The sequence below is a fragment of the Carcharodon carcharias genome, chromosome 23, assembly GCF_017639515.1.
Source record: "Carcharodon carcharias isolate sCarCar2 chromosome 23, sCarCar2.pri, whole genome shotgun sequence".
NCBI lineage: Eukaryota > Metazoa > Chordata > Chondrichthyes > Lamniformes > Lamnidae > Carcharodon > Carcharodon carcharias.
In genome coordinates, this window is record NC_054489.1 from 37396159 (window position 1) to 37422682 (window position 26524).

At 41.6% G+C, this 26524-nt stretch overlaps 1 protein-coding gene across 6 annotated transcripts in view; it reads right to left on the reverse strand.

Moving 5' to 3' along the window:
• The window catches only part of grnb (granulin b), an 87393-nt gene that overhangs the window by 30140 nt on the left and 30729 nt on the right, over nucleotides 1-26524 (reverse strand). For 4 of the 6 annotated variants that reach the window (XM_041173409.1, XM_041173406.1, XM_041173408.1 and 1 more), the window contains exons 2-8: nucleotides 22073-22216; nucleotides 12409-12546; nucleotides 11117-11266; nucleotides 10558-10788; nucleotides 8403-8484; nucleotides 4362-4471; nucleotides 3549-3696 (exon numbers count right to left, since the gene is read on the reverse strand). In XM_041173409.1, coding sequence (XP_041029343.1) covers nucleotides 3549-3696; nucleotides 4362-4471; nucleotides 8403-8484; nucleotides 10558-10788; nucleotides 11117-11266; nucleotides 12409-12546; nucleotides 22073-22213 — 1000 coding nt within the window. In that variant the 5' untranslated portion in view covers nucleotides 22214-22216. Of the gene's footprint in view, nucleotides 1-3548; nucleotides 3697-4361; nucleotides 4472-8402; nucleotides 8485-10557; nucleotides 10789-11116; nucleotides 11267-12408; nucleotides 12547-22072; nucleotides 22217-24637; nucleotides 24768-25899; nucleotides 25987-26524 lie in introns of those variants that run through there. The other 2 variants (XM_041173407.1, XM_041173410.1) reach the window with 2 other exon arrangements.

Below are 26524 nucleotides of genomic sequence, written 5' to 3' on the forward strand. Positions count from 1 at the left end.
GATAGCTGGATTATCTTCGGAGATCAGACATTTACGTTAGATATTTTCCAAAGGCAGGCACAGGCTCGGTGGACCAGGTGGTCTTTGTTGTAAGTTCGTAACGTAATAAACCACCAACTGACATTTGGTATGTGGTCAAGAGGACTGCTTATAAAAAAAGTCATGTACATTTAAGTTGCTATGCACGATCACATGGTATTACAAGAGAAATGTCTAATAAATTGGGATCACTGGTGCAGTTAAGACTAAGCTGAGATCCATGGTGGTGACGTACAGGTTTTATTTTGTAATGGAGAATTGCAAGGCTTGGCTGAGCAACGGATCTCAGAGTTGTATTTTGCAGTTAGTCCAATCGAACAGCATTCCTAACACCTCTATAACCTTTCCTTTACCTTTCACTGAGGGTGTGTTATGGATGGCTGGATAAAGTAGATTTCCAAGACAGGGTTGCAGATTGCCTGGTCCAGAGCCCAAAACAAGGGCCATGTATTATTTATTCTGTCATATATTGCTCAAGCACTTGCCACACCTGTTCATTATGGGTACAGCTGTACTTCGTCAGTGGTTGTGGAGGCGGTATGTGGTGAAGAACAGAAGTGTAGCTCCTCGCTGTTTGCAACAAGAGCTGCACTGGCTTACAATCGTTCTGCAATAAGATCTCTAATCGGTAAGCCCAACAATAGCTGGGCTGAGTCTAAGAATCAAGGGGCATGATCTCTCTAGTCCCTTGGACTGCTATCCAGAATAGATGAATGCAGAGACATGGGGAGTGTGCATGCCCTTTTGACCACAGCCTCTCAGGGAGAGAGAGAGAGGGAGGGGGAGAGAGGGAGGGGGAGAGAGGGAGGGGGAGAGAGGGAGGGGGAGAGAGAGAGAGAGAGGGAGGGGGAGAGAGGGAGGGGGAGAGAGGGAGGGGGAGAGAGGGAGGGGGAGAGAGGGAGGGGGAGAGAGGGAGGGGGAGAGAGGGAGGGGGAGAGAGGGAGGGGGAGAGAGGGAGGGGGAGAGAGGGAGGGGGAGAGAGGGAGGGGGAGAGAGGGAGGGGGAGGGGGAGAGAGGGAGGGGGAGGGGGAGAGAGGGAGGGGGAGAGAGGGAGGGGGAGAGGGGGAGGGGGAGAGGGAGAGGGGGAGAGAGGGAGGGGGAGAGAGGGAGGGGGAGAGAGGGAGGGGGAGAGAGGGAGGGAGGGAGGGGGAGAGAGGGAGGGGGAGAGAGGGAGGGGGAGAGAGGGAGGGGGAGGGGGAGAGAGGGAGGGGGAGAGAGGGAGGGGGAGGGGGAGAGAGGGAGGGGGAGCGGGCGAGAGGGAGGGGGAGGGGGAGAGAGGGAGGGGGAGAGAGGGAGGGGGAGAGAGGGAGGGGGAGAGAGGGAGGGAGGGGGAGAGAGGGAGGGAGGGGGAGAGAGGGAGGGGGAGAGAGGGAGGGGGAGAGAGGGAGGGGGAGAGAGGGAGGGGGAGAGAGGGAGGGGGAGAGAGGGAGGGGGAGGGGGAGAGAGGGAGGGGGAGGGGGAGAGAGGGAGGGGGAGAGGGGGAGGGGGAGGGGGAGAGGGAGAGGGGGAGAGAGGGAGGGGGAGAGAGGGAGGGGGAGAGAGGGAGGGGGAGAGAGGGAGGGGGAGAGAGGGAGAGAGGGAGGGAGGGAGGGGGAGGGAGGGAGGGGGAGAGAGGGAGGGAGGGGGAGAGAGGGAGGGGGAGAGAGGGAGGGGGAGAGAGGGAGGGGGAGAGAGGGAGGGGGAGAGAGGGAGGGAGGGGAGAGTGGGAGGGGAGAGAGGGAGGGGGAGCGGGGGGAGAGAGGGAGGGGGAGCGGGGGGAGAGAGGGAGGGGGAGCGGGGGGGAGAGAGGGAGAGGGAGCGGGGGGGAGAGAAGGAGGGGGGAGAGAGGGAGGGGGGAGAGAGGGAGGGGGAGAGAGGGAGGGGAGAGAGGGAGAGAGGGAGGGAGGGGGAGGGAGGGAGGGGGAGAGAGGGAGGGGGAGGGGGAGAGAGGGAGGGGGAGAGAGGGAGGGGGAGAGAGGGAGGGGGAGAGAGGGAGGGGGAGAGAGGGAGGGGGAGGGGGAGAGAGGGAGGGGGAGGGGGAGAGAGGGAGGGGGAGGGGGAGAGAGGGAGGGGGAGGGGGAGAGAGGGAGGGGGAGAGAGGGAGGGGGAGAGAGGGAGGGAGGGGGAGAGTGGGAGGGAGGGGGAGAGAGGGAGGGGGAGAGAGGGAGGGGGAGAGAGGGAGGGAGGGGGAGAGAGGGAGGGGGAGAGAGGGAGGGAGGGGGAGAGAGGGAGGGGGAGAGAGGGAGGGGGAGTGAGGGAGGGGGGGAGAGGGAGGGGGAGAGAGGGAGGGGGAGAGAGGGAGGGGGAGAGAGGGAGGGGGAGAGGGGGAGGGGGAGAGAGGGAGGGGGAGAGAGGGAGGGGGAGAGAGGGAGAGAGGGAGGGAGGGAGGGGGAGAGAGGGAGGGGGAGAGAGGGAGGGGGAGGGGGAGAGAGGGAGGGGGAGGGGGAGAGAGGGAGGGGGAGGGGGAGAGAGGGAGGGGGAGGGGGAGAGAGGGAGGGGGAGAGAGGGAGGGGGAGAGAGAGAGAGGGAGAGAGAGAGAGAGAGGGAGGGCGGGAGGGAGGAAGGGAGAGAGGAAGGGAGGGAGGGAGGGAGAGAGGGAGGGAGAGAGGGAGGGAGAGAGGGAGGGAGAGAGGGAGGGAGAGAGGGAGGGAGAGAGAGAGAGAGAGAGAGCGAGCATGTGCGCGCTTGTGTGTGAGAGATAGAAAGAATCTCAAATGGACTGTGTTGATCTCCCATGAGGAATATGGAAATATATTCCAGCAGTCCAAGTTAGGACATATGTAAACTACAGGGTGGCTGGTGAGTTTTGTGGTGGGGGGTAGACGGAAAGGAAGGGAGGGCAAAAAGAAATTATTTTGTATAGGCATGCATTTTCCCAGAACTCACAAAGCTAGGATACACTTACAAAATGTCAATGTCTCAGAAATGCAAGAGTGCTCAGTTCGCCACAGGCCCTCAGAAGTGAAAAGCAGATCTTTTTAATGTTTCAATAAAAGCAAAAATTTGCAGATGTTGAAAACCTGAAATAAAAACAGAAAATGCTGGAAAAACTCAGCAGGTGTGACAGTATCTGTGGACAGAGAAACAATTAATGTTCTGAGTCCGTATGACTCTACTTTAGAGCTATAAAGTTGTCTTACGGACTCTAAACACTAACTCTGTTTCCCATTTCACAAATGCTACCAAACTGCTGAGTTTTTCCAGCATTTTCTGTTCTCTTTAATACTTAGACTGACTTCAAGCTCAATGGAAAAGAAAAAAGGTACCTTTCAAACTCAATAGATGAATTATCCTTTGCTTAGCTGAATATGTCTTCAATTTAGTGAAGTGACATAACATATTAAGGTACAAAAACAACAATCAGAAGAAATTTGATTTTTAAATTCTCATCCCAAGAATCATCCAGTTTCTTCAGTCTGAGCAGTAGTTTTTAGGTCCCAGTGTGAGGCGAACTCTTAAATTCATTAATATAGATTAATCCTTCTATTAATTAGAGTGTAGGTTACCTAGTAAAAGAAAATTTGCAATACCTTTAGTATTCTTCATTGTAAATCGCTTGTGAGCTGGGAACTTTTTCCACATTTCCATCATACCAAACTGAGACACACACTTGGACTGCTTCAGGTCACACTTGGTTTCGGAAGGGCAGCAGTGCAGACGGTCCTCACAGCACACAGCCTATATAAGAAGTGATTAAGCAACAGGTACAAGAGCTCATTCTATGTTGTCAGCACGAAATGAATATTTACTAATCAAAAAAGGGAGCTGATAAATAACCTACATTCATGTGCAAATCTATTCTATAGTTAGTTTTGTACCTAAAGTTGGTTGCCTCTGCAGCTTTTAACATTAACCTTTGAGATATTAAATGTCCACACATCACATCATTGAAGCCACAGCACAACTATGCACTGTAATCCTATCTCACTTCTCCCTGTTACGAATCATTGAAATCAAAGCATGTAAAGAAAAATATCAAAATAATTAATAGCAAATCAGAAAACAAACTTTCTAACAGGTTTTTCTATTGTTTTCCTTTAGAATGTCTCTCTTGAGACACAGACGGTGCTGAAAAGGCTACATTTACTGAGAATGGCAACTGTTTGCACGAAGAGTCAACCAAATAAAGTTACATGTGGGCCAGAATGGGGAGGGATGGCAAATTCCCTTTCCTAATTAATTGAGGTTTTATAATATCTAGCCCAAAAATTAGTAAATTTATTGAATTAAGCTTCACAATTCATCATCACTGGATTTGAACTTACAACCTCTGGATTGCTAGCAAAGTGCCATAGCTACTACACTATCACGTATGTGCATTGAATTAAAATGCCAAACTATACCTTTTGCAAAGGGCAGCACCCCCATTGCTGATCCGGAAGTAAACAACATGTTGAGCCATCTGGGCACTCGGATGCCCGATCTGGGCAAATAATTGCTTTTACATTCTGATCTGTGAACAACAAATCTTATTTCAGTCTCAGCAGCATGGTTATTTTGCACCATTGCACCTCAAAAGTACACAGGTCATGACCAGGATTGTTACTTGTGACTCAAGTGACCCTCTGAGGAAAGACAATGGAATTTAGTTTTACTAACGTTTTTAAGTGGCAGATTGTGGTGATTATCAGAAAGTAACAGATAGTGGACAAAGTCCAGTCTGTGTTTGGTCCTGTTATTATAGAAATTTTACGGCACAGCAGGAAGCCATTGAATCCACCATACCTGAGCTGACTCATTGAGAGAGCAATTGTGCTTACTCCCACACAAATCACTTTTTTGTTCACATAATCCTGATTAAATTCCTCATTCTTAAATACTGTCCAACTGCTTTTTAAAATTACTTATGGAATCAATTTCCACCATCTTTTCGGGTAGAGCGTTTCAGACCCGAAAACTTGAAGTGAAAAGATTTCTTATCTCCAATCTGGATCTTTTGTCAATAATTTTAAATCTATGATCACTAACTATTGATCCACTCACCAAAAGGAGCAGCTTTTCTCTATCAAAATCTATTATTTTGAAAACTTTCATTAAAGAGAGGAAGAGTAGATAAGTTCAGGCTTACAAGGCATTAACTTTGCAAGGTACTGCTTTAATGTAATTTTAAAAAAGCTAATGCAATGTTGGATCTTATAGCAAGAGCAATGGAATGTAAAGTTGAGACATAATCTTGAGGTCATGAGGTTATCTCTGTTCAAAGAAGAATAGTCCCAAACTTTTCTAACCTCCCATCATAAAGGATGTCTCACATTTAGCTAGAGTTGCCAGTCTGAAACAATTTTTTCTAAAAAGAAAAAGCCTCTTCCCCTTCCATCCACAACTACACTGCTGTCCCGCACCCCACTCCCAACCAAATTGTCATCTTGCTCACTCAGATTAGAAAAAAACATAATTAAGTAATCTGTGATACGACACACTGGTCACTTAAGCCCGAAGGCTGTGCCATTTCAGTCTTTGAGAATGAGGCACATCAAAGAAACTCCCAGTGCAAGATTGATCAGCTGACTATGAAACTGAACATATTAATTGCTTGTTCTGCTCAGTAAAGGGCTATGAGTTTCAAAACTTAGCCCAGTTCTTAAGAGATGCTAGGTGTTGCTCAAGATTCCAAGCAACTTACTACACAAGGGAACACAAATAGAACATCAGGAATTAGATCTCATTGCAGTCTTCCTTGTCATCTAATATTCAAATTAAAGCTCGGTTCTTCATAAACTGGCAGCCAGATACTAAAATCTTCAGGGGGCAAAATTTTCCCACCATGGGGTATGGGGTGGGGCCATTTTACGTGGGCAGGCCAATTAAGGCTGCCCAGCGTGACATCCACCTGGAAGCGCTATGCACTCCCTGTGCAGGCGGGGGAGGGGGGATTCCCTCAGACAAGAGTGCACTCTTTCGTGCATGTGCACAAAAGAGTGCACTGATCTCCCTGAGGCTAAGTGGCACCTCAGGGAAATCAGCTCCAGCTAAAACTTGCAATAAAAATGATAGAAAAATTTCCCTGACATGTCCTCTCATATTGTCACATGAGCTGGGACATGTCCATAACTTTAACTGAAACCTTTATTAAAAATTTAAATACCCTCATGAAACCTCATCCTGTCCGTGGATGAGGTTTCATACTTTTTCTTAAGCCTGACAGGGCTCCTGGCCTGCCTGCCAACCTTAAAGTTGGACGGACAGGTCCATTAATGATTTAGATTAGTTTCCCAATGGCCTCAATAGGTAGTTGACAGGTCGGTGGGCACACAGCTGACCCCATTACTCAGGTTCATGAACTGGTTCTTCCAATTAACTTGAGGTACTCTGCACTTCTGTAATAGTTGCTTTTCAACAAATTTGTCAAATCCTATGACCAGCTTGCTGAACTATTGCACAAGCTGTTGTCCCCTACAGTTATGTTGGCTAGATGATATAAGCAATGAACTCTACAATTCTGGTTTGCATAGGGCTACAAAAAAGAAATGTGGACAGGCCATTCATCCAAACCACACTGGAGTTTGATCTCCAAGGGATGCAGTTGCTCCCATATCCCTCTATTTCCCTTTCTCTTCAACCATTTATCTAACCAGTTCTGAAATGTTAACTAACCCTAGCAAATGCACTCCAAAGCTTCACAACACTTTTTAAAAAACGCTTCCTAAATCTCCTGCCTTTAATCTTATATTGTGGCAACTTAGACCTCTCTATAACCAAAAACAATGTATTCTGTCCCGTCCCTTCATAACTTTAAACACCTCTATCAAATCATCCCTTAATCCCCTCTGAAAAAATTGTGAATTTTTATTTTTTAAGAACAAAATTTTTCTTCCCATTTGAGTTGCCTCATAGCAGGCAGCATCCACATTAGTGCCTCAATGCTGTCACCCATAATGAAGACCAAAAGTGCAAAGTACTCCAACCGTGATGTAGCTAAGCCTTTTTTCTACATTAATTATGTCGCAACTTTACATTCTATAGCTCTTGCTTTAAAACCCAGCATCACATTAACTTTTTTAAAATTACATTAAAAGCAGCATTTACAAAATTAATGCCTTGTAAGCCTGAACTCATCTACTCTGTTACATTATCCAACTTTCTCCCTTTCCAAAGTATAATTGTTACTTATTTTAAAAACATGTCACTTCGCTTATTGGCAATTGAATCCCAACTGCCACTTTTTTGTCCATTTTCACTCATCTTATCAATGTCCCTTTTGTTGCTTCCTGTCATTTTCAATTACTTAGATTTTCTAATTCAGCATTTTGAAAATTTAGACACAAGAAAGAACTCACCAAAATGACAATTTGCAAATTATGTTTGTGCTAATCTAGCATGTACACAGGGAGCTTGGATCCTAACTCAAACCTTCAAATACAGCAAGTATAGGATTATTATCCCGCAGGACCAAGATGCTGATCTACAAGGCCTGTATACTCAGCACATTGCTATATGGCAGCGAAACCTGGATAACTTATATCTACCAAGAACAAAGGCTCAATAATTCCATCTCTGGTGTCTATGATGTATGCTTGGCATCACATGAAAAGATAAAGTCACCAATAAACAGCCCTTTCTAGGGTAAATATGCTAAGCATGCTAACACTAATCAAGCAAAAAAGGCTTCACTGGCTTGGGCATGTGCACAGGATGGAAGATGGCTGAATCCCCAAGGACGTACAATACGGTGAAGTAACCTGTGCCAAGAGACCAGCAGGGCACCCAAAGCTCTGATTCAAGGATACTGTCCAGAGACGCAAAAATCCTCAATATCAATCACAACAAGTGGGAAATTCTAGCTGGCGATCGATGGAAATGGTGGTGCCAGCTGTGGCCAGGAGTTCGCCACCACAATGATATGTGGTTTCAGAAGCTCCAAAGCATACGTCAACGCTGCAAACAAGGCATCAACAGAGATCATCCTGCGCCATCAATGAGGGACAACACATGTGGCACTTGTGGCACACTGAGTCTTCCAGAATTGGCTTGATCAGCCATCATACATACAGGTGATCTCATCTGACCTCACCAAAGTGTTCAGGCTACATTCACATCATCAACTGCAGATGGAAGGATGCCAACCAAACAGAACCATTATCCAGTATTCACCAGTGAATTTAAAGCCAGTTAGTAAAGTGATACTTATTAAAATTTAAAGCACAAGTCTAAACTATTTCTGTATCAAAAATTAATTTAACTTCCTGCCATTTTAGCCAATTGGAAGGAGCTACAAAAAATGAATATTTATAACTAACAGTACCCCTTCCAAACTTTTTCTTGTCCTTGATAGAAAATAAAGATGAGAGTGGTGACAGAATGAGAAAAAAGCAATTATTTTCATCACTACAATCTAAATATTTGTCAGATTAGGCTTATATTCACTTAATATGCATTCTGCTTACCAATGGGTTTGATGCAGGTTTTTTGTACTTTATCGCATTTGAAATCTTTTGGACAGCAATAATTGTCATCACAGCATACAGCCTGCAAACAGAATGGTGCTTTGTGGTAAATTTTCAGCAAGCATGCAAAGTTTAAGATAGATGTGATCACCTAAAATAAATTTCCTTAATCCACCCCAAAACTGAGATACTGAAAGATAACGTGAACAGAGGATGCCAGTATCCAGTGCTGGCACGTGTTATGGACATGATGGAAGCAATATTTTGGGCTATAGAGCCAACTTTTACCTAGGCCTTTCTCAGTTTGTGATAACTAAACTATCTACTCTGGAAACCTCTGCTCAGTCAGTATTCCCTCAGAACCAAATCAAATGAATAACTTAAGGGCTGGAAAACAGAGATTTTGTGATTTGACTTTGCTTTAAATATTTTGGTTTGAACTTTTTTTTTCCAACTCATTGAAGTTTAGCAGTGTTGACCCTTTAAGGTGATCCTGAACTTTGTCTGAACCCACAGTTCCATCAACTTAACTAAAATAGCACAACTATTATTTCTGGATATGTGCCATGCTTACAGCAGCAGTACTTTTAGAATTGGTGCTCAAGGATTCATTGTGATGTTAAAAGTCAAGTGAACACACTCCAGTTCCTTAGTAAAAGGTCTATTTGATCTATTTCTGCTATTTCACGCTGGTGATCACAAAATAAATCCTTCTGTCAGCCTTTAAATCTTGTCCTTGAAACAGAAGCAGCTGTAATGTCAGTAGTGATCGATCGTTTCAGTGCTTATTGGGTTTCCTGTTGCTCTGTAAGGCAACAGAGATTGAGGCCTAAGGTACTGCTGTAACAGCTGGAGACTACGCAGGAGCTACAAGACTATCACAGTGCATTTAAAATAAATTATCCCATATACTAGATAAGTCAACCCCTTTCTTGGTCTACTATGCTCTCACTGGTAGGTAGATTTAAATTGTGTACAGGCCACACAAACTGTGCACTTAAGTTTCCTCTGAACTCCAGGGGTACTACATTCCTGCTTCAAGTTGTAGGGAGACCAGAGTGCCATTACATGCAGTAGCATATAACCCACCAACACTAATTGATTGAGCTACTTTTCATATAGCTGAACTGCACTTACACCCTGGAGCATAATGAGGTGGCATCTTTTGGGACTTTTTGACCATTTTTCTACAGAAAAGATTTGGGGGTGTTAGAAGTAACTCCTCCCAGTAGCCTAAGTGTCACTTTAAAAAAAACCAAATTGGATTTGCACAGATTGTAGCCATTTGGAGCAAGAGCATTATGCTCAGTCATTGATGTTGTTACACAGGTCAAAGGAGATAATCGGAGAATCATCATTTCGCCCAAGAGCTCCCAAATATTCACAATATTAGGAAATACAAGGTCCATTTCAGTGGTGCTCTGCACTAACCTAGTTTCAAAGGGAGGGAGGGAGCGAGCAAGGTAGGTTTGAGTAGCAACACTTCTAGCCAACCCCTGAAAAGGTCAGGGAGAGAACAAAAAAAAAGGATCAGGAAACAAGCCCCAATTTCCTTGAGGCCAGAAAAGCATTAGCAGTCAGATTTTTGAAATAAAGAGATAAAGTTAAAAGGTATCTTAAGTCAACCAATTTTGGGGGGAAAAATATGGTGTGCTCTATTTTGTATCATTACACAGAGAGAGAAGTTGGTTTGATTGAAGCACGGGAATCTGATAACTGTCACTCTACATTCACTCACTGTGGAAAAAAGCAGTTTAATAATTCATATCAAGCCTTGCCTAGCTAAGCATTTGTTTAATCCGACTCAGAGAATAAAATGGTACACTTGTGATAGGCACAAATATCCAGTCTAAAAACACAGAAGTATTATTGGTACACCTCTAGGTTGCATTATTACACATTTAGAAAGAGGGAAGAGAGTCAACTGTCATAAAATTTAGATGCTGAGATCCCTCGCTGGAGAAACTGAATAGAAAGTGACTATAGCACACCTAAAAATTTGCAATGCAAGGGTAATAAAATTATAACGAAGATCTGACTCATCACTGTGCACCAATATATAGTTTCACCCACTTGACAGTACCTAATAGTTGTAGCAATGCTGAAATAGTTTACAAAGATAGTCCATAAAATGATAACTTTACTCAGGACTTACATCTTTCATAGGACAGCAACCCCAACCAAAGTTCTTAGATGTGCAACAAGTGTATCCCCCAGAGCAGGACATGTTCCCACAAAGCTCACTCTCAGCAGTATGCAAGTTTCCTACTCCAGAAACCAATGGCAACTTTTCTTCCTTAACTCCAGTTCTTTTACATTTGGCTTCGTTCAGGTCACATTCGTACCCTTTTGGGCAGCAATGCTCCCAATCCTTGCAAATAGTTGCCTGAAACCAGAAACCAGTGAAAATAGAGGAATGTTTTTATAGCATTCTGACGATACAAGTTAATGAACAGAGAAGTTTACACTGAATTATTGAAAATTAGGATTCTATACACTTGGGATAAAGAAGTGCTCTTCAATGTGAACAGGTTTGTTGAGTTTCATCTATTTATATTAAACCTTTGTTTATGAAAAATTATTTAAATTTTATATCATATGGTATAACCAGTCTAATATTTTTATTATTACATACCATTTGCACTGTTTACAATTAAAACACTTTATGGAAGTCATGAGAAAGCTACTGCTAAAATTAAAATGTGTTATTATACCTCAGTAAGTGGGCAGCAACCATAAAAACCTTTTGAAGTAGGCATACAAGTGTATTCAGGGGGACATTCAGTATTATCCAGACACATGTTCTCAGTCACTGCATTGGGTGTTCCTGCTTGAACCAGGGGGGTGGCTTTTGCTTCTTCCCACTAGAATTAAATAAAAACATGTGAACCTGAAGTGATTACCCATTCTTGGTTACTGTATAGATCAATTCCCAGTTAGTCATGATCTGCTAATAGAATCCCTGTGGGCCCAATACAAAACTACGCTACTTAGGCCACTCACCTTTAGAATCATCTCGTTTCTTAATATGGTAGTAGATTTTGCTTAACAAGATGAAAGTGCAGCTAAAGCTTTGAACAAAGCACCTCCTAGGTCATGAGGCTCATTGTGTACCTTCAGAAGTGAATTTAACCCAGATTAAAACTCTGTTCATGACAACTCACTGGATATAATTGCCCTAGCACCAATCTGATTTATTACAATAATTTTCTAAGCACATCTGTTGTGGCAGCAGAAGATTGGTTCCTACGTAACTGGTATTTAGAACAGTAAAATCTCCCATGGCAATGCTGTTTCTGCACTTCTTTCCCCCGACATGAGCAGTCTACGTCTGCACAATCCCAACTAAACAGAAACAAAATTAGTTTTTTTTGGGTAGTTTGTGGTAATCTCAGGTGCAATTACTCACTATTCATCAGTCCAGAAGACCACCTGGAGTTTGGAAAATTGACTTTCAATGTTAAGATTTAAAAAAAAATATGGCCCAATGGGAAAATGCAGCACAGAGCCACACAACCTAGGAAATCAGTCAATCTTCTTGTGGTACTCAACATATATGTGACTATATAGTAAAGCACATAGACATTTGTATGTAACATTCCATCAGACTTGGCAGTGGTCAATTTCTGACCAACATTCATCAATCACTTTTGCATATCAAGGATGGGCAACTCAAAGTATTAATAGAATTGCACCATAGCATGAATCACATACAAAAATGGTCAGACAACTCCTGAATATAGAAGCCACAGGAGAAATGCAAATACTTAAAAATGAAAATAATCTAAAGCTAGCATGGAAAATCAAGAAGTAACCTCAGTAGAAACAGAAAGAAAAATAATGGAGGTGAAAACATTTTACAGGTATAAACTTGCCAATATTTGAAAAGACAGTCGTAGGTTGAAAAATTAATTATATATACATTTGTAGATAGAATTATTGGATAAACTTTCTAATGTTGAAATTACAGCACAGGACACAATAGTTTGAACCATCACAAAGTTACCATGGTAGTCTCGGTATGAATCGCTGGAACTTTCTTCACCCAGGGAACTCTACTCAAACCACTACGACAGATTGAACGCACGAGATCACAGGTGGTATTTTCAGGGCAGCAGTGCAAGAAATCTGAGCAGCAAACCGCCTGTGACAGAAAAAAAACATGCCATGAGATTTGCAAACATTAAATACAGCAGCTTAGCTTTTTCTATAATAAAGGCAAAATACTGCGGATGCTGGAAATCTGAAATGAAAGCAAAAAATGCTGGAAAAACTCAGCAGGTCTGACAGCATCTGTGGAGAGGGAGACAGAGATAACATTTCATGTCCATATGACTCTCCTTCAGATCTAAAGGGAGGTAGGGATGTGGTGAAATATATACTGATTAATGGGGGTGGAACCAGTGAAGCTGGATAGAAGGCCAGTGATAGATAGAGGCAAAGGGGAGATGGCAAAAGGTGTCATAAACAAAGGTCAAAGAGTTGTTAATGGTGGTGGTACTGACTAAATGAGGTGCTAATGGTGACATTAAGAAAGCAATATGTGATAATGGCCGGACCACCTGAAAGTCAGTTAGTTCCCGTCAGGGACGAGGCCATTCATGATTGAAAATATTTAGAAATACAAAAAGGCCTTCTAAACTACACTAAGTACAAAAGCTAAAAACTGCACTAGCTTTCAATGGAGTCAATGTTTGAAAAGTGGGTAGAATTTAAGCACCACAGGTTCAGTTAAGTACGATGGAAGTTTAACATAAGATTTAAAACCACAGGAGGTATGAGATGCCTGCCGAACAGTTCAATTTTGTAGACACCTTTCAAGAACCATTCTGAGTTCATCCACTGAATTTCATACTTCAAGTCAACAAACTGATATAGATGCCCTAACACCATGAGCCAAGCAACGTGTCTTGTGCCTATCAGGAAAGTTAGAATATTGCAGCCCAATGGGCTACAGTCATGGTACAAACGCCAACAAAGCCAGTTTTATTTCACATTAGGATCATGACAGTATGCACCACAGAGTTGGGTTGGTCAGGTCAGTTCTCCCAGATTGTCAAATTAAGATTCTGGGAAGCTCTGTACACTTAACCAGTAATAGATCCTGCATGCAGAAAAAAGCTCAGACGAAGAAAAGCCCAAAAACCAGCTTTGCTTTGACCATCAGGGAGAGATTACTGAGATGACTGGCTGTTCCTGCTTGTATCATTTGACTGACCCTTGGTACAAGGAAACTAAGGGATGTCATACAGAAACAAACCATTCAAGGAAACAAAGTTGCTAGACTACTCTCATTCTTCAATAAAGAAGCTCAGCAATATTTTGGTATGAAACTTCCTGCTATTAGATACATGATTATCACGCACTGACAATGCATTGTCAGGGACATTGACTGATAATGAAACCAAGGGAGACTAGTAGATTCAACAACCAAAGCATATTGATGAAGGTCTGAGGAGTCACTTAAGGGGATACTGTAGATGCTACTGGCAGAAAGATACCGATATGTTCAAAGACCCAATTCATCAGATGTGACAGAAGCAGGGCTCAATCATGTCTCAAACAAATCTGTAGCCTATTACTTTTATTATTAATTTACATAAACAGAATGCGAACTTAAAACTGCCTTCAGTCAGCTGCACATGAGGCAGGGCTCTTAGCTTGATGTGAAGGAGAAGAGAAAAACAACGACCATCTGACCTATTTCCTCTGGTGGGGGAGATCTAGGGAAGCATTACCTTAAAATTACAGCTAGATTTTGGGGAGTACAGTCAGAAGGGGTAGTGGAAACCAAGCTCTCACCAAAAGCTGTTAAGGTTAGTTTAAATATAACACTTTTAAAATGAGATTGATAGATTATTAGGCAAAGATATTAAAGAATATGAAACAAAGGTGGGTAAATTATGATACAGATCAGCCACAAACTAATTAAATACTGCAACAGGCTCAAGGGGCTGCTCGTGTTCCTCTACCCAACCAATTCACCAATATTATCTATATTTAAAAATTATCAAAAAATACCACCTTGTTGAAATGTTGATGTGTGCAAGTTTGTAGACTGAAAAGGGAATGAAACTAGCAGCCCAAAAATTCCTGTAACTGGTCAATGAAAGACAATCCTCATGAGTTAGAATTTCCCGTACCCACTTAGTGTTCACATTTTGCAAGGCAAGTTGCAGCAAGTGGGAAATAACAGCAGGGTGGGACCCTCTATAGGACACCTGGCACCTGGGGACTATGAGTAAGCAACCAAATTTCCTTAACCAACCAGATTTAATTATAGTGAAATGAACAGTGCAGCTGCCTGAAGCAGCAAGTTTAATTGAAAATAATGAATTCAATGTTAGATCAGCCACTAAGAGAAAAAAGCGGAAAGAAAAATTGGATTGTGAGAGACAAAGTTAAAAAATGAAATTTTTAAATTCCTAACAACAAAAAGCTAAAGGAATGGGGTTAATTTTCAGTGCCAGAGGTTGTTTGGCATTAATATTTAACATGTTGTTAAAAAGGGTACTTAGACTGAAATGGACAAGCTCTAACTTTGTGATGAGTTTACTTGGTATCTAATATTCAAATACAGGAAAGCAACAAAGCATTTGCATGGTGAATCAAACGAGATACCATTTATGCAAAGCTAATGGTGGGGTACTGCAGCTCAGACAATGACTTCCAGAACCTTGCAATTAATCGCACATCTGCCTATACCTGATGCTACAATGCGATTTGCACACAAAGCAGTTAGTCTCACCGTTATCTTGACATGAAAATCTGGGCCACTATCTTTAATGGTTAAGATATCAAGGATGTCTCAATCTAGTTAAAATTATTTCAGATCTTAGCAGACTTGAGATCCAGACAATGTAAGGCAGGTTTCCAAATAACACACCTGCAAATACTCTCTGTTTTATGTTGTTTTTGATCTTGTGTATTGAAAGCTATTTTTGGAAGTTCTGAGAAGATAAAGGTTTTCAAAAGAGTTTCAGTTCCTGTTTTAAATGTTTCCAGTGGATGCAACTAAGAAATATTATAGATACAGCATATCAGAGTTTAAGCTCCAGAAACTATTGGAATGAGCTTCTAAAGAGTCAAAATTTTTGAGTTTTAAACAATTTAAACACAGTCAGTAACATCTAGTTACTTGCCATTTGATTTTAGATTCTGTATTGTTCTTACCTATGTAAGCAAAATGTCTGTCCATTTGTTGGCAAACTCCTCAAAGGTCCTTAGCCCAATCTCAACCAACTTGGTGGGAAGATACCAAAGGGGCATGTTATAGAGGAGTTGTCATCTAACCACCCCTAATCACTCATCTAACCAACCAGGGGTGGGGGGATAATTTTGGCCTCCTAGTAGGGGGTCTCACAGCCCTGCCTATGCTGTGTCCCTGATGACACTGCAACTCAGACATACTTTAACCAACTTTAACAAACATTCCAAGAAAGTATACAACACATTTTTGCAATAAATCCCTGGCTTTCTATCATATTTAATTTGCTTTTTTTCCTTAAGTATATGAAACAAATAAAATATATGTTCTGAGACACTACCCATTAGTAAGGGAAAGCAACAGGTGCCACGCAGAGCTAGGGAAGATGAAGGGGCTAGAGCAAAGAGTTGACAGAAAGCAATATATAGCAATTAGAGAAAGGGAAAATAGAGGCAAAAGCAAGAAGTTGACAGAGAGTGACAGAATGCAAGAAGAACCTGTGTTGCAATTAAGAGACCAAGACTCTTTAAGGAAGCTTTTATCTATGATCCTCATCATAATTATGAGTCAGACCCAGAATATGGTATTGGCAGATCAGAGTTATGTGAATGTTGTCCAAAGAAGTGAAAAAAGAGAGCGACCTTCAATGTGTTGTGCAAATGGTAAAGTACAATTGCCACCCTTCAGTGAGCCACCTGATCCACTGAATGTTCTTCTTATAGGAACAAAATCAAAACACATCTTGAAAAACCTCAAAATATAACAGTTGAGTAGGATCACTAAGAAATCTCTTTATTTGGGCTCAAGAGTTAAGAACTTCTAACGTGGTCTGTCATGAAATATTTAATGTTTCAAGAAGCATTGAAAATGCTGAGACACTGAAAATGTAATGAGTGATACTACCGATGTTGCCTTTGACACTGACGATAAAATACTCAGGACATTGACACCTATTTCCTCAATGTGTGTTAATGTAGATTGTGACCCTGAGGTTTTTTTGAGTGCGACACTGAGAATGGAGAGAATGATTAGTAGGAATCATATAGTAAATCGAACTATAGTTAAGCCTTGTAAAGCACATTAAAGTAAATTCATTGTGAAAGAAAATATTTTTGGTCAAATAATGTTTTTGAGTATAATCATTGAGAGAATTTAGTTACTTGTGTTTCATATTTATGGGGATTAAAAATGGGAATTTTTTTCATTCTTTCATGGGAAATGGCTATTGCTGCCAAGCCCAGCATTTATTGCCTGTCCCTACTTGTCCTCGAGAAGATAGTGATGAGCCACCTACTTGAACCGCTGCAGTCCATGTGGTGCAGGTACACCCACAGTACTGTTAGGAAGGGAGTTCCAGGATTTTGACCCAGCAACAGTGAAGGAAAGGTGATATAGTTCCAAGTCAGGATGGTGTGACACTTGGAAGGGAACTTGAAGCTGGTGGTATTCCCATGCATCTGCTACCCTTGTCCTTCTAGGTGGTCATGGATTTGGAAGATGCTGTTGAAGGAACCTTAGTGAGTTGCTGCAGTGCATCTTGTAGATAGTACACACTGCTGTACTGTTTGTCAGCGAAAGGGAGATTGAATGTTTAAGGTGGTAAATGGGGTGCCAATCAAGCAGCTCTGTCCTGGATGGTGTCGAGCTCCTTGAGTGTTGTTGAAGCTGCACTCTTCCAGGAAAATGGAGTATTCCATCACACTCCTGACTTGTGCCTTGTAGATGGTGGCCAGACTTTGGGGAGTCAGGTGGTGAGTTATTCGCCACAGAGTTCTCAGCTGCTGACCTGCTCCTGCAGCCACAGTATTTATATGGCTGGTCTAGTTCAGTTTCTAGTCAATGGTAACTCCTCACCTGTTCCAAGATAGCGGGGTATTCAGCGATGGTAATGCTATTGAATGTTAAGAGGAGATGGTCAGATTCTCTCTTATTGGAGATGGTCATTGCCTAGCACTTGTGTTACTTGCCACTTATCAGCGCAACCCTGAATATTGTGTAGGTCATGCTGCATAGGGACACGGACTCCTTCAGTATCTGAGGAGTTGCAAATGATGTGGAACACTGTGCAATAATCAGCAAACATCTCCACTTCTGACCTTATGATGGAAGGAAGGTCATTGATGAAGCAGCTAAAGATGGTTGGGCCTAAGGCATTACCCTAAGGAACTCCTGCAGCAATGTCCTGGGACTGAGATGACTGCCCTCCAACAGCCACAATCATCTTCCTTTCTGCTAGGTATGTCTCCAACTGGTGGAGAGTTTTCTTCCTGATTCCCATTGACTCCAGTTTTGCTAGGGTTCCTTGATGCCACACTCGGTCAAATGCTGCCTTGAAGTCAAGCAATGTCAATGACTCTCATCTCACCTCTGGAGTTCAGCTCTTTAGTCTATGTTTGGCCCAGGCTGTAATGAGGTCAGGAGCTGAGTGGCCCTGGCGGAACCCAAACTGGGTGTCAGTGAGCAGGTTATTGCTGAGTAAGTGCCGCTTGATAGCGCTGTCGACAACATTTTCCATTACTTTGCTGATGATCGAGAGTAGACTGATAGGGCTGTAATTGGCTGGTTGGATTTGTCCTGCTTTTTGTGGACAGGACATATTGCCGGGTAGATGCCAGTGTTGCAGCTGTACTGGAGCAGCTTATTTAGGGGTGTGCAAATTCTCGAGCACAAGTCTTCAGTACTATTGCCAGAATATTGTCAGTGTCTATAGCCTTTGCAGCATTCAGTGCCTTCAGCCGTTTCTTCATATCACCTGGAGTGAATCAAATTGGCTGAAGACTGACATCTGTGATGTTGGGGACCTCAGGGGGAGGCTGAGATGCATCATCCACTCAGCATTTCTGGCTGATGATGGTTGCAAATGCTTCAGCAATGTCTTTTGCACTGTTGTGTTGGGCTCCCCCATCATCAAGGATAGGGATATTTGTGGAGCCTCTTCCTCCAGTGAGTTGTTTAATTGTCCACAACCATTCATGACTGTATGTGGCAGGACTGCAGAGCTTAGAACTGATCCATTGGTTGCAGGATCACTTCGCTCTGTCTATCACCATGCTGCTTCTGTTGTTTGGCATAAAATAATTGTGTGAAAGAAGGTAAATGAATTGTTCAATGAAATCTGTTGGATAGGAGAAATGCTTCAAAAAATAATAATTACTTCAAACAAACATTTTCGTAGTCCGATTTTCACCCTTCATACACATCTCATTCAGTTCAAATGCCTGTAGAAGCGAAAATCTCAGCAAATTGCTTCAAACATTCTTTTTCTTATGTTTTAAGTTACATTTTTAACTTTCATTCCTTATCTCCTAGACATAGGACAGATAGCCCATCTTGCTCATAAATAGGTTTGACCTTTAGTCTTAATTTCAGAATGCTGTTTGACCAGATGATAGTCATCATCCTTTTAAGCAGACAAGACAGTGCCTTATGTCTGGCATATAATACCTTTATACCTTTTAATCAGAGATATGGTTACAAGTTTCAGTTCTGAAGGGATATCGCTTTATTTGTGGAAATTCCTTTGTTGTTGTGAACAAGTTATGTGCTCTCAGGCAAAGTCCAAATCGTAACAACATACCAATATGAGGCTGAATAGAAAATTCTTGCATTATTAGTTGGGTCCTTCTACATTAAATCTCCATTTTCTGTGAAGCTCTCAAGTATTTATCTGAAAGATTGGATTTTCAAGACTCAAAACTTGCCAATCACTAAGGCATACTATCTGTGGAGAAAGTTCGCAGCTCAAACTTTTCAGGATGACAGTCTGAGTTAATAGAACTAAGAACACTAACTATGTACCAGTAGGAATCAAACACTTGAACTTTCCTGGCCTAAAAGCACATTGCATATGAGAAAACAGGGGCTCCTTGTCAGTAAGCTAAAATCCTGGAACACTCTCCCTAACAACACTCTGGGTGTACCTACACCACAAGGACTGCAATTCTTTCAAGCCAGCGACTTTTCAAGAACAATTAGGGATGGACAATAAATACTGGCTCTGCCAACGATACCCATATCCCATGCAAAAATGAAAAACAACACACCACTTATCTCAGATTAAGCTCTCTAGCCTTCCTAATGAAGTATCAGTAAATCCTTCAGAGCCTCATCATCTGAAGGGTGCTGTCTATGGAGTCTTTCAACCTAAAAGCTGACTGCCCAATTGTCTTAAAAGCCATCAAATATGGTTACACCACTAGCAGATTTTTCAGCAGTGTGTCATTACCAAGGTGCCAAGAAGCAATAGCAGCTCCAGCATCCTATTTGCTTTTGCCTTTTCCTGGAAACGTGTTAATTTAGGAACATAGCCTCCTATGGCACATGAAGTGTGTAACCTCAAAGGTAGCTCTTTTGCTTCAGAAGCCAGATCCAAAGTGCACTTTAAGCTTCACTGGTTCTCACTGAAGCTTTATAAAGTGGCTTCTACGGCAAGGAACTGGGGGGGTGGGGAGGGCATTAGTTTTAGTTTTCTACATACAATGTCTTTGAGGCTACAGAAAAATTGGATTTGTTAAGTATATCCTTAAAATACTAAGTTGCAGATCTAACTCCAGGTCTCTTGGGTCACTAATGGATGCCGTTAGTCATGATACACAAGTTAGTCAGTAAGTCTTCTTCAGGTGAAGCAAAGTCATCTTAGCCCACACAGTTCCATCTTTTTCTTTCATCTCAAATCAAAAAGTTGACCTCCACACAAAGACAGTGGTATTAATCTCTAGATTTACAGATAAAATAATTGAAACAATGCACTTGAAAATAAGGTACTCACTTTTAATATGACACCTACACATATAAATATAAAGTAATTGTCCAATTATTCACATTATTCTTCTATTAGAAGAAAAGTATTGCTTTTAAGGCAAAACTCAATATTTAGTCTTTCTGAAAAACTACAGGATGGTGTATAAGAGGATGACAGCAATCTCTGCCAGATTTCCTGGACTCAGGTAGATTTGTCATCTGTTACTAATAACCAAATAAAATGCGTGGAGTTTAAGACAGAAAAGACAGTACACTAGTACTGGCTTTCTCCATTCCCTTCAGTGACCAAATTTCTCATCTATTCTTGAGGACCGTCACTTTTTATTTGAATGAGACTGAAGGAAAGATGTGTGGAACGTGAAGACACTAAGCTGAAGATAAAAACTTTTTAGTGTCAGAACTCAGAAAAATGCAAGTTGAATTGGGAGAATCAAGGTGGGGAAGCTCAACGGGCAACAAAAACAAATTTAATTAGAAAAAGGGCAAAAGGCAAACAAACTTCTAATGTAACAAAACTTTAGGAGAGATTGAAGAATAAGGGAAGAAGCAAATCCCTAACAGCTGGAGGGATTAGTCATTTTTAAACATTATAATGATGAAAGATATTTCACAGGAAAGGAGTCAACTGTTCCAGTTGCTCTGAATGATAATCGTTTCCTCTCAGAAATAGGTTGCTACCTTCCAACAGTCTCTAGATTCTGGAATTGTGCCTTTGAATTGGAAAATTGCAAATGTCACTCCATTATTTGAGGGAGGGCCCAAGAAACTATAGACTCAATAGTTTAATAACAATTGCAGGGAGGTTACTGGAATCTATCAGGGGCAGAGCAGTTGAGCACTTGGACAAATAAAAGCTGGCCAAAGAAAGCATCGATTTGTGAAGGATACCATATATACTCACAAAAACGTTGAGTTTCTGAGGCCATATTTTTTTAACCAAAAAGGTGGGGGTTGGCTTATACACAAGTAATTTTTGAGGGGTTGAAATCCACTCTCTCCCACCATCTCACTACGTGACTGTTTACAGTGGTACATCAGCTGATCACAGGATTGCCAGGTTGGAGACTGTTGCCCCCAAAAGTAGCACACAAAGAGCCAAAATGCATTTTTATTATTCTGCAAAGACACAAGGAGCTGAACAGCCACCTTCAAATTAGGAATTTTGCACCAGGGCAAGTTTGACTTCAACGGTGAGTGGGTAGTAAGTAAAAGGAGTTTGGTTCTTTTGGCCAAAAGCCAGGAATATATTTTTATAGCCAGGGATATACTTTTATACAAGATCAACTATTACTCAAGTATATTCGGTAGGTCGAGTCTAACTAGACTAATTGAATTTGTTGATGTTACTGACCTGGTGGATAATGGAATGTCCACGAATACATCTATATGGGTTTCGAAAAAGTATTTGATAACATTCTGTACAAAATATTAGTAGGAAAAATAAAAGCGAAGTGAACTGGAAATAAGTTTGTAATGTGGATTAATAATGATTAATTGTTTGGAAAGTAGAAGGCAGAGCTGGGATAAAGGGAATGTACTCTGATTATCAGAATGTGACAAGTAGCGTTTCCCTGATACCTATACTGGGGCAAAGCAGTGTTGATGTAAAAATTTTTAAAAACACAATACAAGCATATCAGGCCAACTTGGCGAAAAGAAACACTAAAGGGTCACTGCCCGTGATTTGCGTAATGAAACCTACCTTCGGCGCAAGACAGCAGAAATATCCTCTATCACTCGTCTTACAGCAGGTTGCTCCATCTGGGCATTTACTCCCATCTGGACAGGTGATAGCTGAAGCCAGGCCAGTGGCTAGCCACAGGACCACAAATTTTTGAATCATGACCTGAAACCAAAAACAGTGCATAAGCCATCGCAGAAGGCACATTAACAAACAAATGCAAATTCTTCTACCTGCTTCTGTGTAAACAGGATGTCAGCTTTCCCAGTGGCCAGCCACCTGTGGCCTACAACAGTATGTGCTTGCCTAATATAAATGAGTGTCCTCACTCAATGACCAACACATAAATGGCATGATGGCAACTAAGTTTGAAAGCAAACCTCCTCAATTAGTCTCAGGCTTCTTATTATTTGTGCATCAAATCATGTCTAGTTGAGATTTTACCAACATGACGGGTCACCATTCAATCTTAGGTATATTCTGGTTAATATGAATCGAGTCACTTGTCTGGGAGTTCAGTGAAGGTGAACTAAAATCAATGACATTGCAAGAACTGAACACAGCTCACATCTGTAAAATCAAAACAAAAACACAAAAGTTAAAGAATTTGTCAAATACAGAAATAAAAGGGGGCCCCCAGTAACTCAGAGGATAGCTACTGAACAACTGAGCCACACTGAATGTGGGATCTTGCTATTCAATGAACTGCGCTGAGTCAGGTGATCAAAGCAGTGGTGATCACAGAATGTTACAGTTTCTCTCACCAATCCTTGGTTAGGGTGGAGCAGGTAGGTGAGCAGGGATATGAGAGAAGCTAGGATTCCCAATATCCAGAGGCCCCTGGATTGGGAAATTCACAAACGTGGGCATTAGCCAAGGTTCAAGCTCATCTGTGATGTCTTTCACACTAGAATTGCCATTCAGACTCCTACACGAAAAACAGCCACAGGGATTGGAATGGACGTAGGGATGCTGAGTTTTGGCCTATACTGGAGGGTTGGCCCTTGTGAAAACAATTGGCAAAATTGAGAAGGCGAGGCAGATTTCTTTATTTAAACAAGGTTGAAGACCAACATAATGAAATAAAATGACTTTAGTTTGATGAAGGAAACAGCAGCAAGCATATAGAACTGCATGAAAGAACAAGATCCCTGCCATTGAAATTTACTTTGGCACAAGCAGAGTCTCCACCAAACAAAAAAGATGTCAACAGTAAACAATATTTCACCAAACAAAACTATTTTAAAAAATGCCAACAGCATTTTGTTTTTGAAATATGCAGTATCAAAGGTGGAAAGCTAGTTTAGTGTGGCAAGTGGGCCATTCAGGCGAATGAAACATGACACTTTAAAAGCTGGTGAAAGGCAACACAGCTAACATTGTTCTACACTAAGGAAATGATAAAAACTATTTTGCTTTGTACAGTATCTAGACTCTCAAACACTGACGCACAGCACAGCATCATATTACAAAGAAAAGTTTGGCTTACATGCAGTCATGCTCATTGACAAGCTGGGCTGTAACACCAGCTATCAAGGTGGCATCTGCCCAAGCTAATCAAAATGCAGTTTGATCGTTTATATTACGGGTTGACTTTTTATATAGTTCAGAGAGACTTGGCACATAAGCAATACAAAGTTAGAGGTCTTAAAATATTTCCGGGACCTCAAGAAAAGTTGAACTTTGAAGTTCAGATCCAACAGGAACAGCTGAGAGGTTTGTAGGCATTTGAAGTGGATGCTGATGTTAACTGCTTGTGCAAGGAGGGGAGTGGGAGGCAATGCAGCAGAAACTGTTTCAAGCATACAAAACTGGAAGTGATGCAAAGAATTCAAAGGAGGCTCCCCTATGGGAGGTTCAGGTTTGAATCATCAAATTATATAGCATAGATGGAGGCTATTATGCCTTTTATGCTTGTAGTGGATCTTTGCAATTAGCTCCATTCCCTGTTCTTTCCCCATAGACCCGCATAATTTTTGTTTTAATTTTCAAGTCTATATCTACTTTCCTTTTGAAAGTTACAATGAATCTTTTTCTAACACCCTTACAGGCAGTGCATCCTGAATCATCATGAAAATCAAAACAACTCATCTCCCCTGGATCTTTTCTCAATTATCTTAAATCTGTATCCTCTGATTACTCACACTCCCGCCACTCAAAGAAGTTTCTCCTTATTTACTCAAACAACTCAATTTTGAACATTTCTCTTAACACTCCCCTTAACCTTTTCTGCAGCGAGAACAATCCCCATTTTTGTAGTCTCTCCACATAGCTGAAATTCCCCCATCCTTAGTACCAGTCTAGCAAATCATCCTCTGTACCCCTTCCAAGGTCTTAACATCCTTCCCAAAATGTGATTTAGAAGTTAAGCCAGTGTTTTCTTGTTTTTGAATTCTACGTCTCTATTTGTAAAAGCATGAATCCCCATTGCTTGTTTTTAAGGAACACAGCATCAACTTGTCTTGCCACCTTCAAAGATTTGACTATGTAAACCCGGGTCTCTGTTCCTGGACCTCATTTAAAATTGTACCATTGAGTTTACATTGTGTCTCCTTTTTCCTTCCAAATGCATCACTTCACACTTACCTACATAAAATTCATCTGACACCTGCCTGCCCACTTTACCAGTCTGTCTATGCCTTTGGTTTGTTTTGAGTTTGCTGACCTCAACCTGAGTGAAGTAGCTGTGTTACTATCAGCTCAGCCGAAAGAAAAGTCAAATTGTGTTAAACTGAGGTTGAAGTTTCAAGGCGGTGTTATAAACCGGAAGCGATACTAGAAATCAGGAACATCAACTACTTTCTCCAATATCTTTAGGCACAGGAAACTACTTTTTTTTTTATAATTGGAAGGTATTGGTTAGATTTCAAACTTCAGACACCACTGCTTGACAAGAGTTCCATAACCAGATCATGTCCTTAGCAATCTGAAATCAGTACCTTTTGCTTTCTGTGTATGAGATAATGCTTATTATTAAGTATTATTATTAATCAGCATGCAAGTGTATTTTATGTAACTCTCTCCATGCAGGACACCAGATGAGGAAATAGTCATGCTCATACATGCTCATGACAATCAAATTGATTTGCATACATAATATTTGCCTAATATTTTTGTAACACAAGGCATTTAAAATGATCTTGAAACAGTCTTTGGCAAATGAATTTACTCTTTCTCCAGACGAATTCAGACCAGGTGGGTTAACAATGCAATTGAGCTTAGAGCCTAAAATAAAATCAAAATACTGTGGGTGCTGGAAATCTGAAAAAAAAAACAGAAAATGCTGCAAAAACTCAGCAGGTCTAGCAGCTTCTGTGCAGAGAGAAGCAGAGTTAATGTTTCGAGTCCGTACGGCTCTGAAGAAGGGTCATACGGACTCAAAACGTTAACTCTGCTTCTCTCTCCACAGATGCTGCTAGACCTGCTGAGTTTTTGCAGCATTTTCTGTTTTTGTTTGAGCTTAGAGCCTTCTCTATATTAAGCGTCTTCCCAGCTACAAAAATGACTTTGCTTCAAAAGGATTTTGTTGACTGTAAAATGCTTTGGGATGGCCTGAGATTCTGAAAGCACTATGTAGTACAAGTTTCCTTTCTATGAAAGGCCACTTGATTTAGACATAATTCTTGATGAAGTTAACAGAGCTGCTGGAGTTCTGGGTCAATTTCTGAAAATCACCTGCTGATCCCAGAAGAACAGGCTTGTTTCCTGCTGGTTCCACAAGAAAATAGACCTGTCATACAGTCTTGGTTTGGGGCCACTGGTTAATAGCACCTATTTTTGCTAACCCCACTTCTATTAACTCCCTCTGTAACAATACATTTTCTTTTAGTCTTGGCAATTAATCCTACCTGTAACTGGGTCAACATGAAGTGTGCAAGGTACTTGAGTATATTACTACCAAATCTTCTGGCTCCATCAGGATACATTCATTTTCTGGAACATGGTAAATGTATTTTCATTTCAAGAGAATGACCATAACTTATAGAAACCTGAAGGTGTAGTAAACAAGGAGCACTTCTGGATTTCCATACTTAGCAATAACCTTCGATCTGTTCAAGATACTGGACATCCATTGATTCTTAGACATTTAACTGGGAATCACAGTATGTTGATCATCTATTATCAGGCCATTTGCTCTCTATGGTCTAGAGAAGGACAAGGCTGCATGGTTCTAAGTGCCCAAGGTGTACCCAGGAAAAACCCAAGGTGTCTTTAAAAGATGTATTATCCCAAAATCTCCTGCACTTTTTCTTGATGTGCTTCCACTCACTATAAAAAGTTACAGAATAAGGGCCTATGTACCTCAAGCACAAGTTGCAGGGTGGGTTGTGCTTGCCTGAAAAGTGAGTAAGCTTGGCAACAACACTGCAGCCTGCTTCAACTATTGGATTTGAGCGATTCTAAATGCTTCCCACCCGAAAAACTAGCTTTGCTTTTTACAAAAAAATCAAAAGTCACTCTCGTCACGTTCTT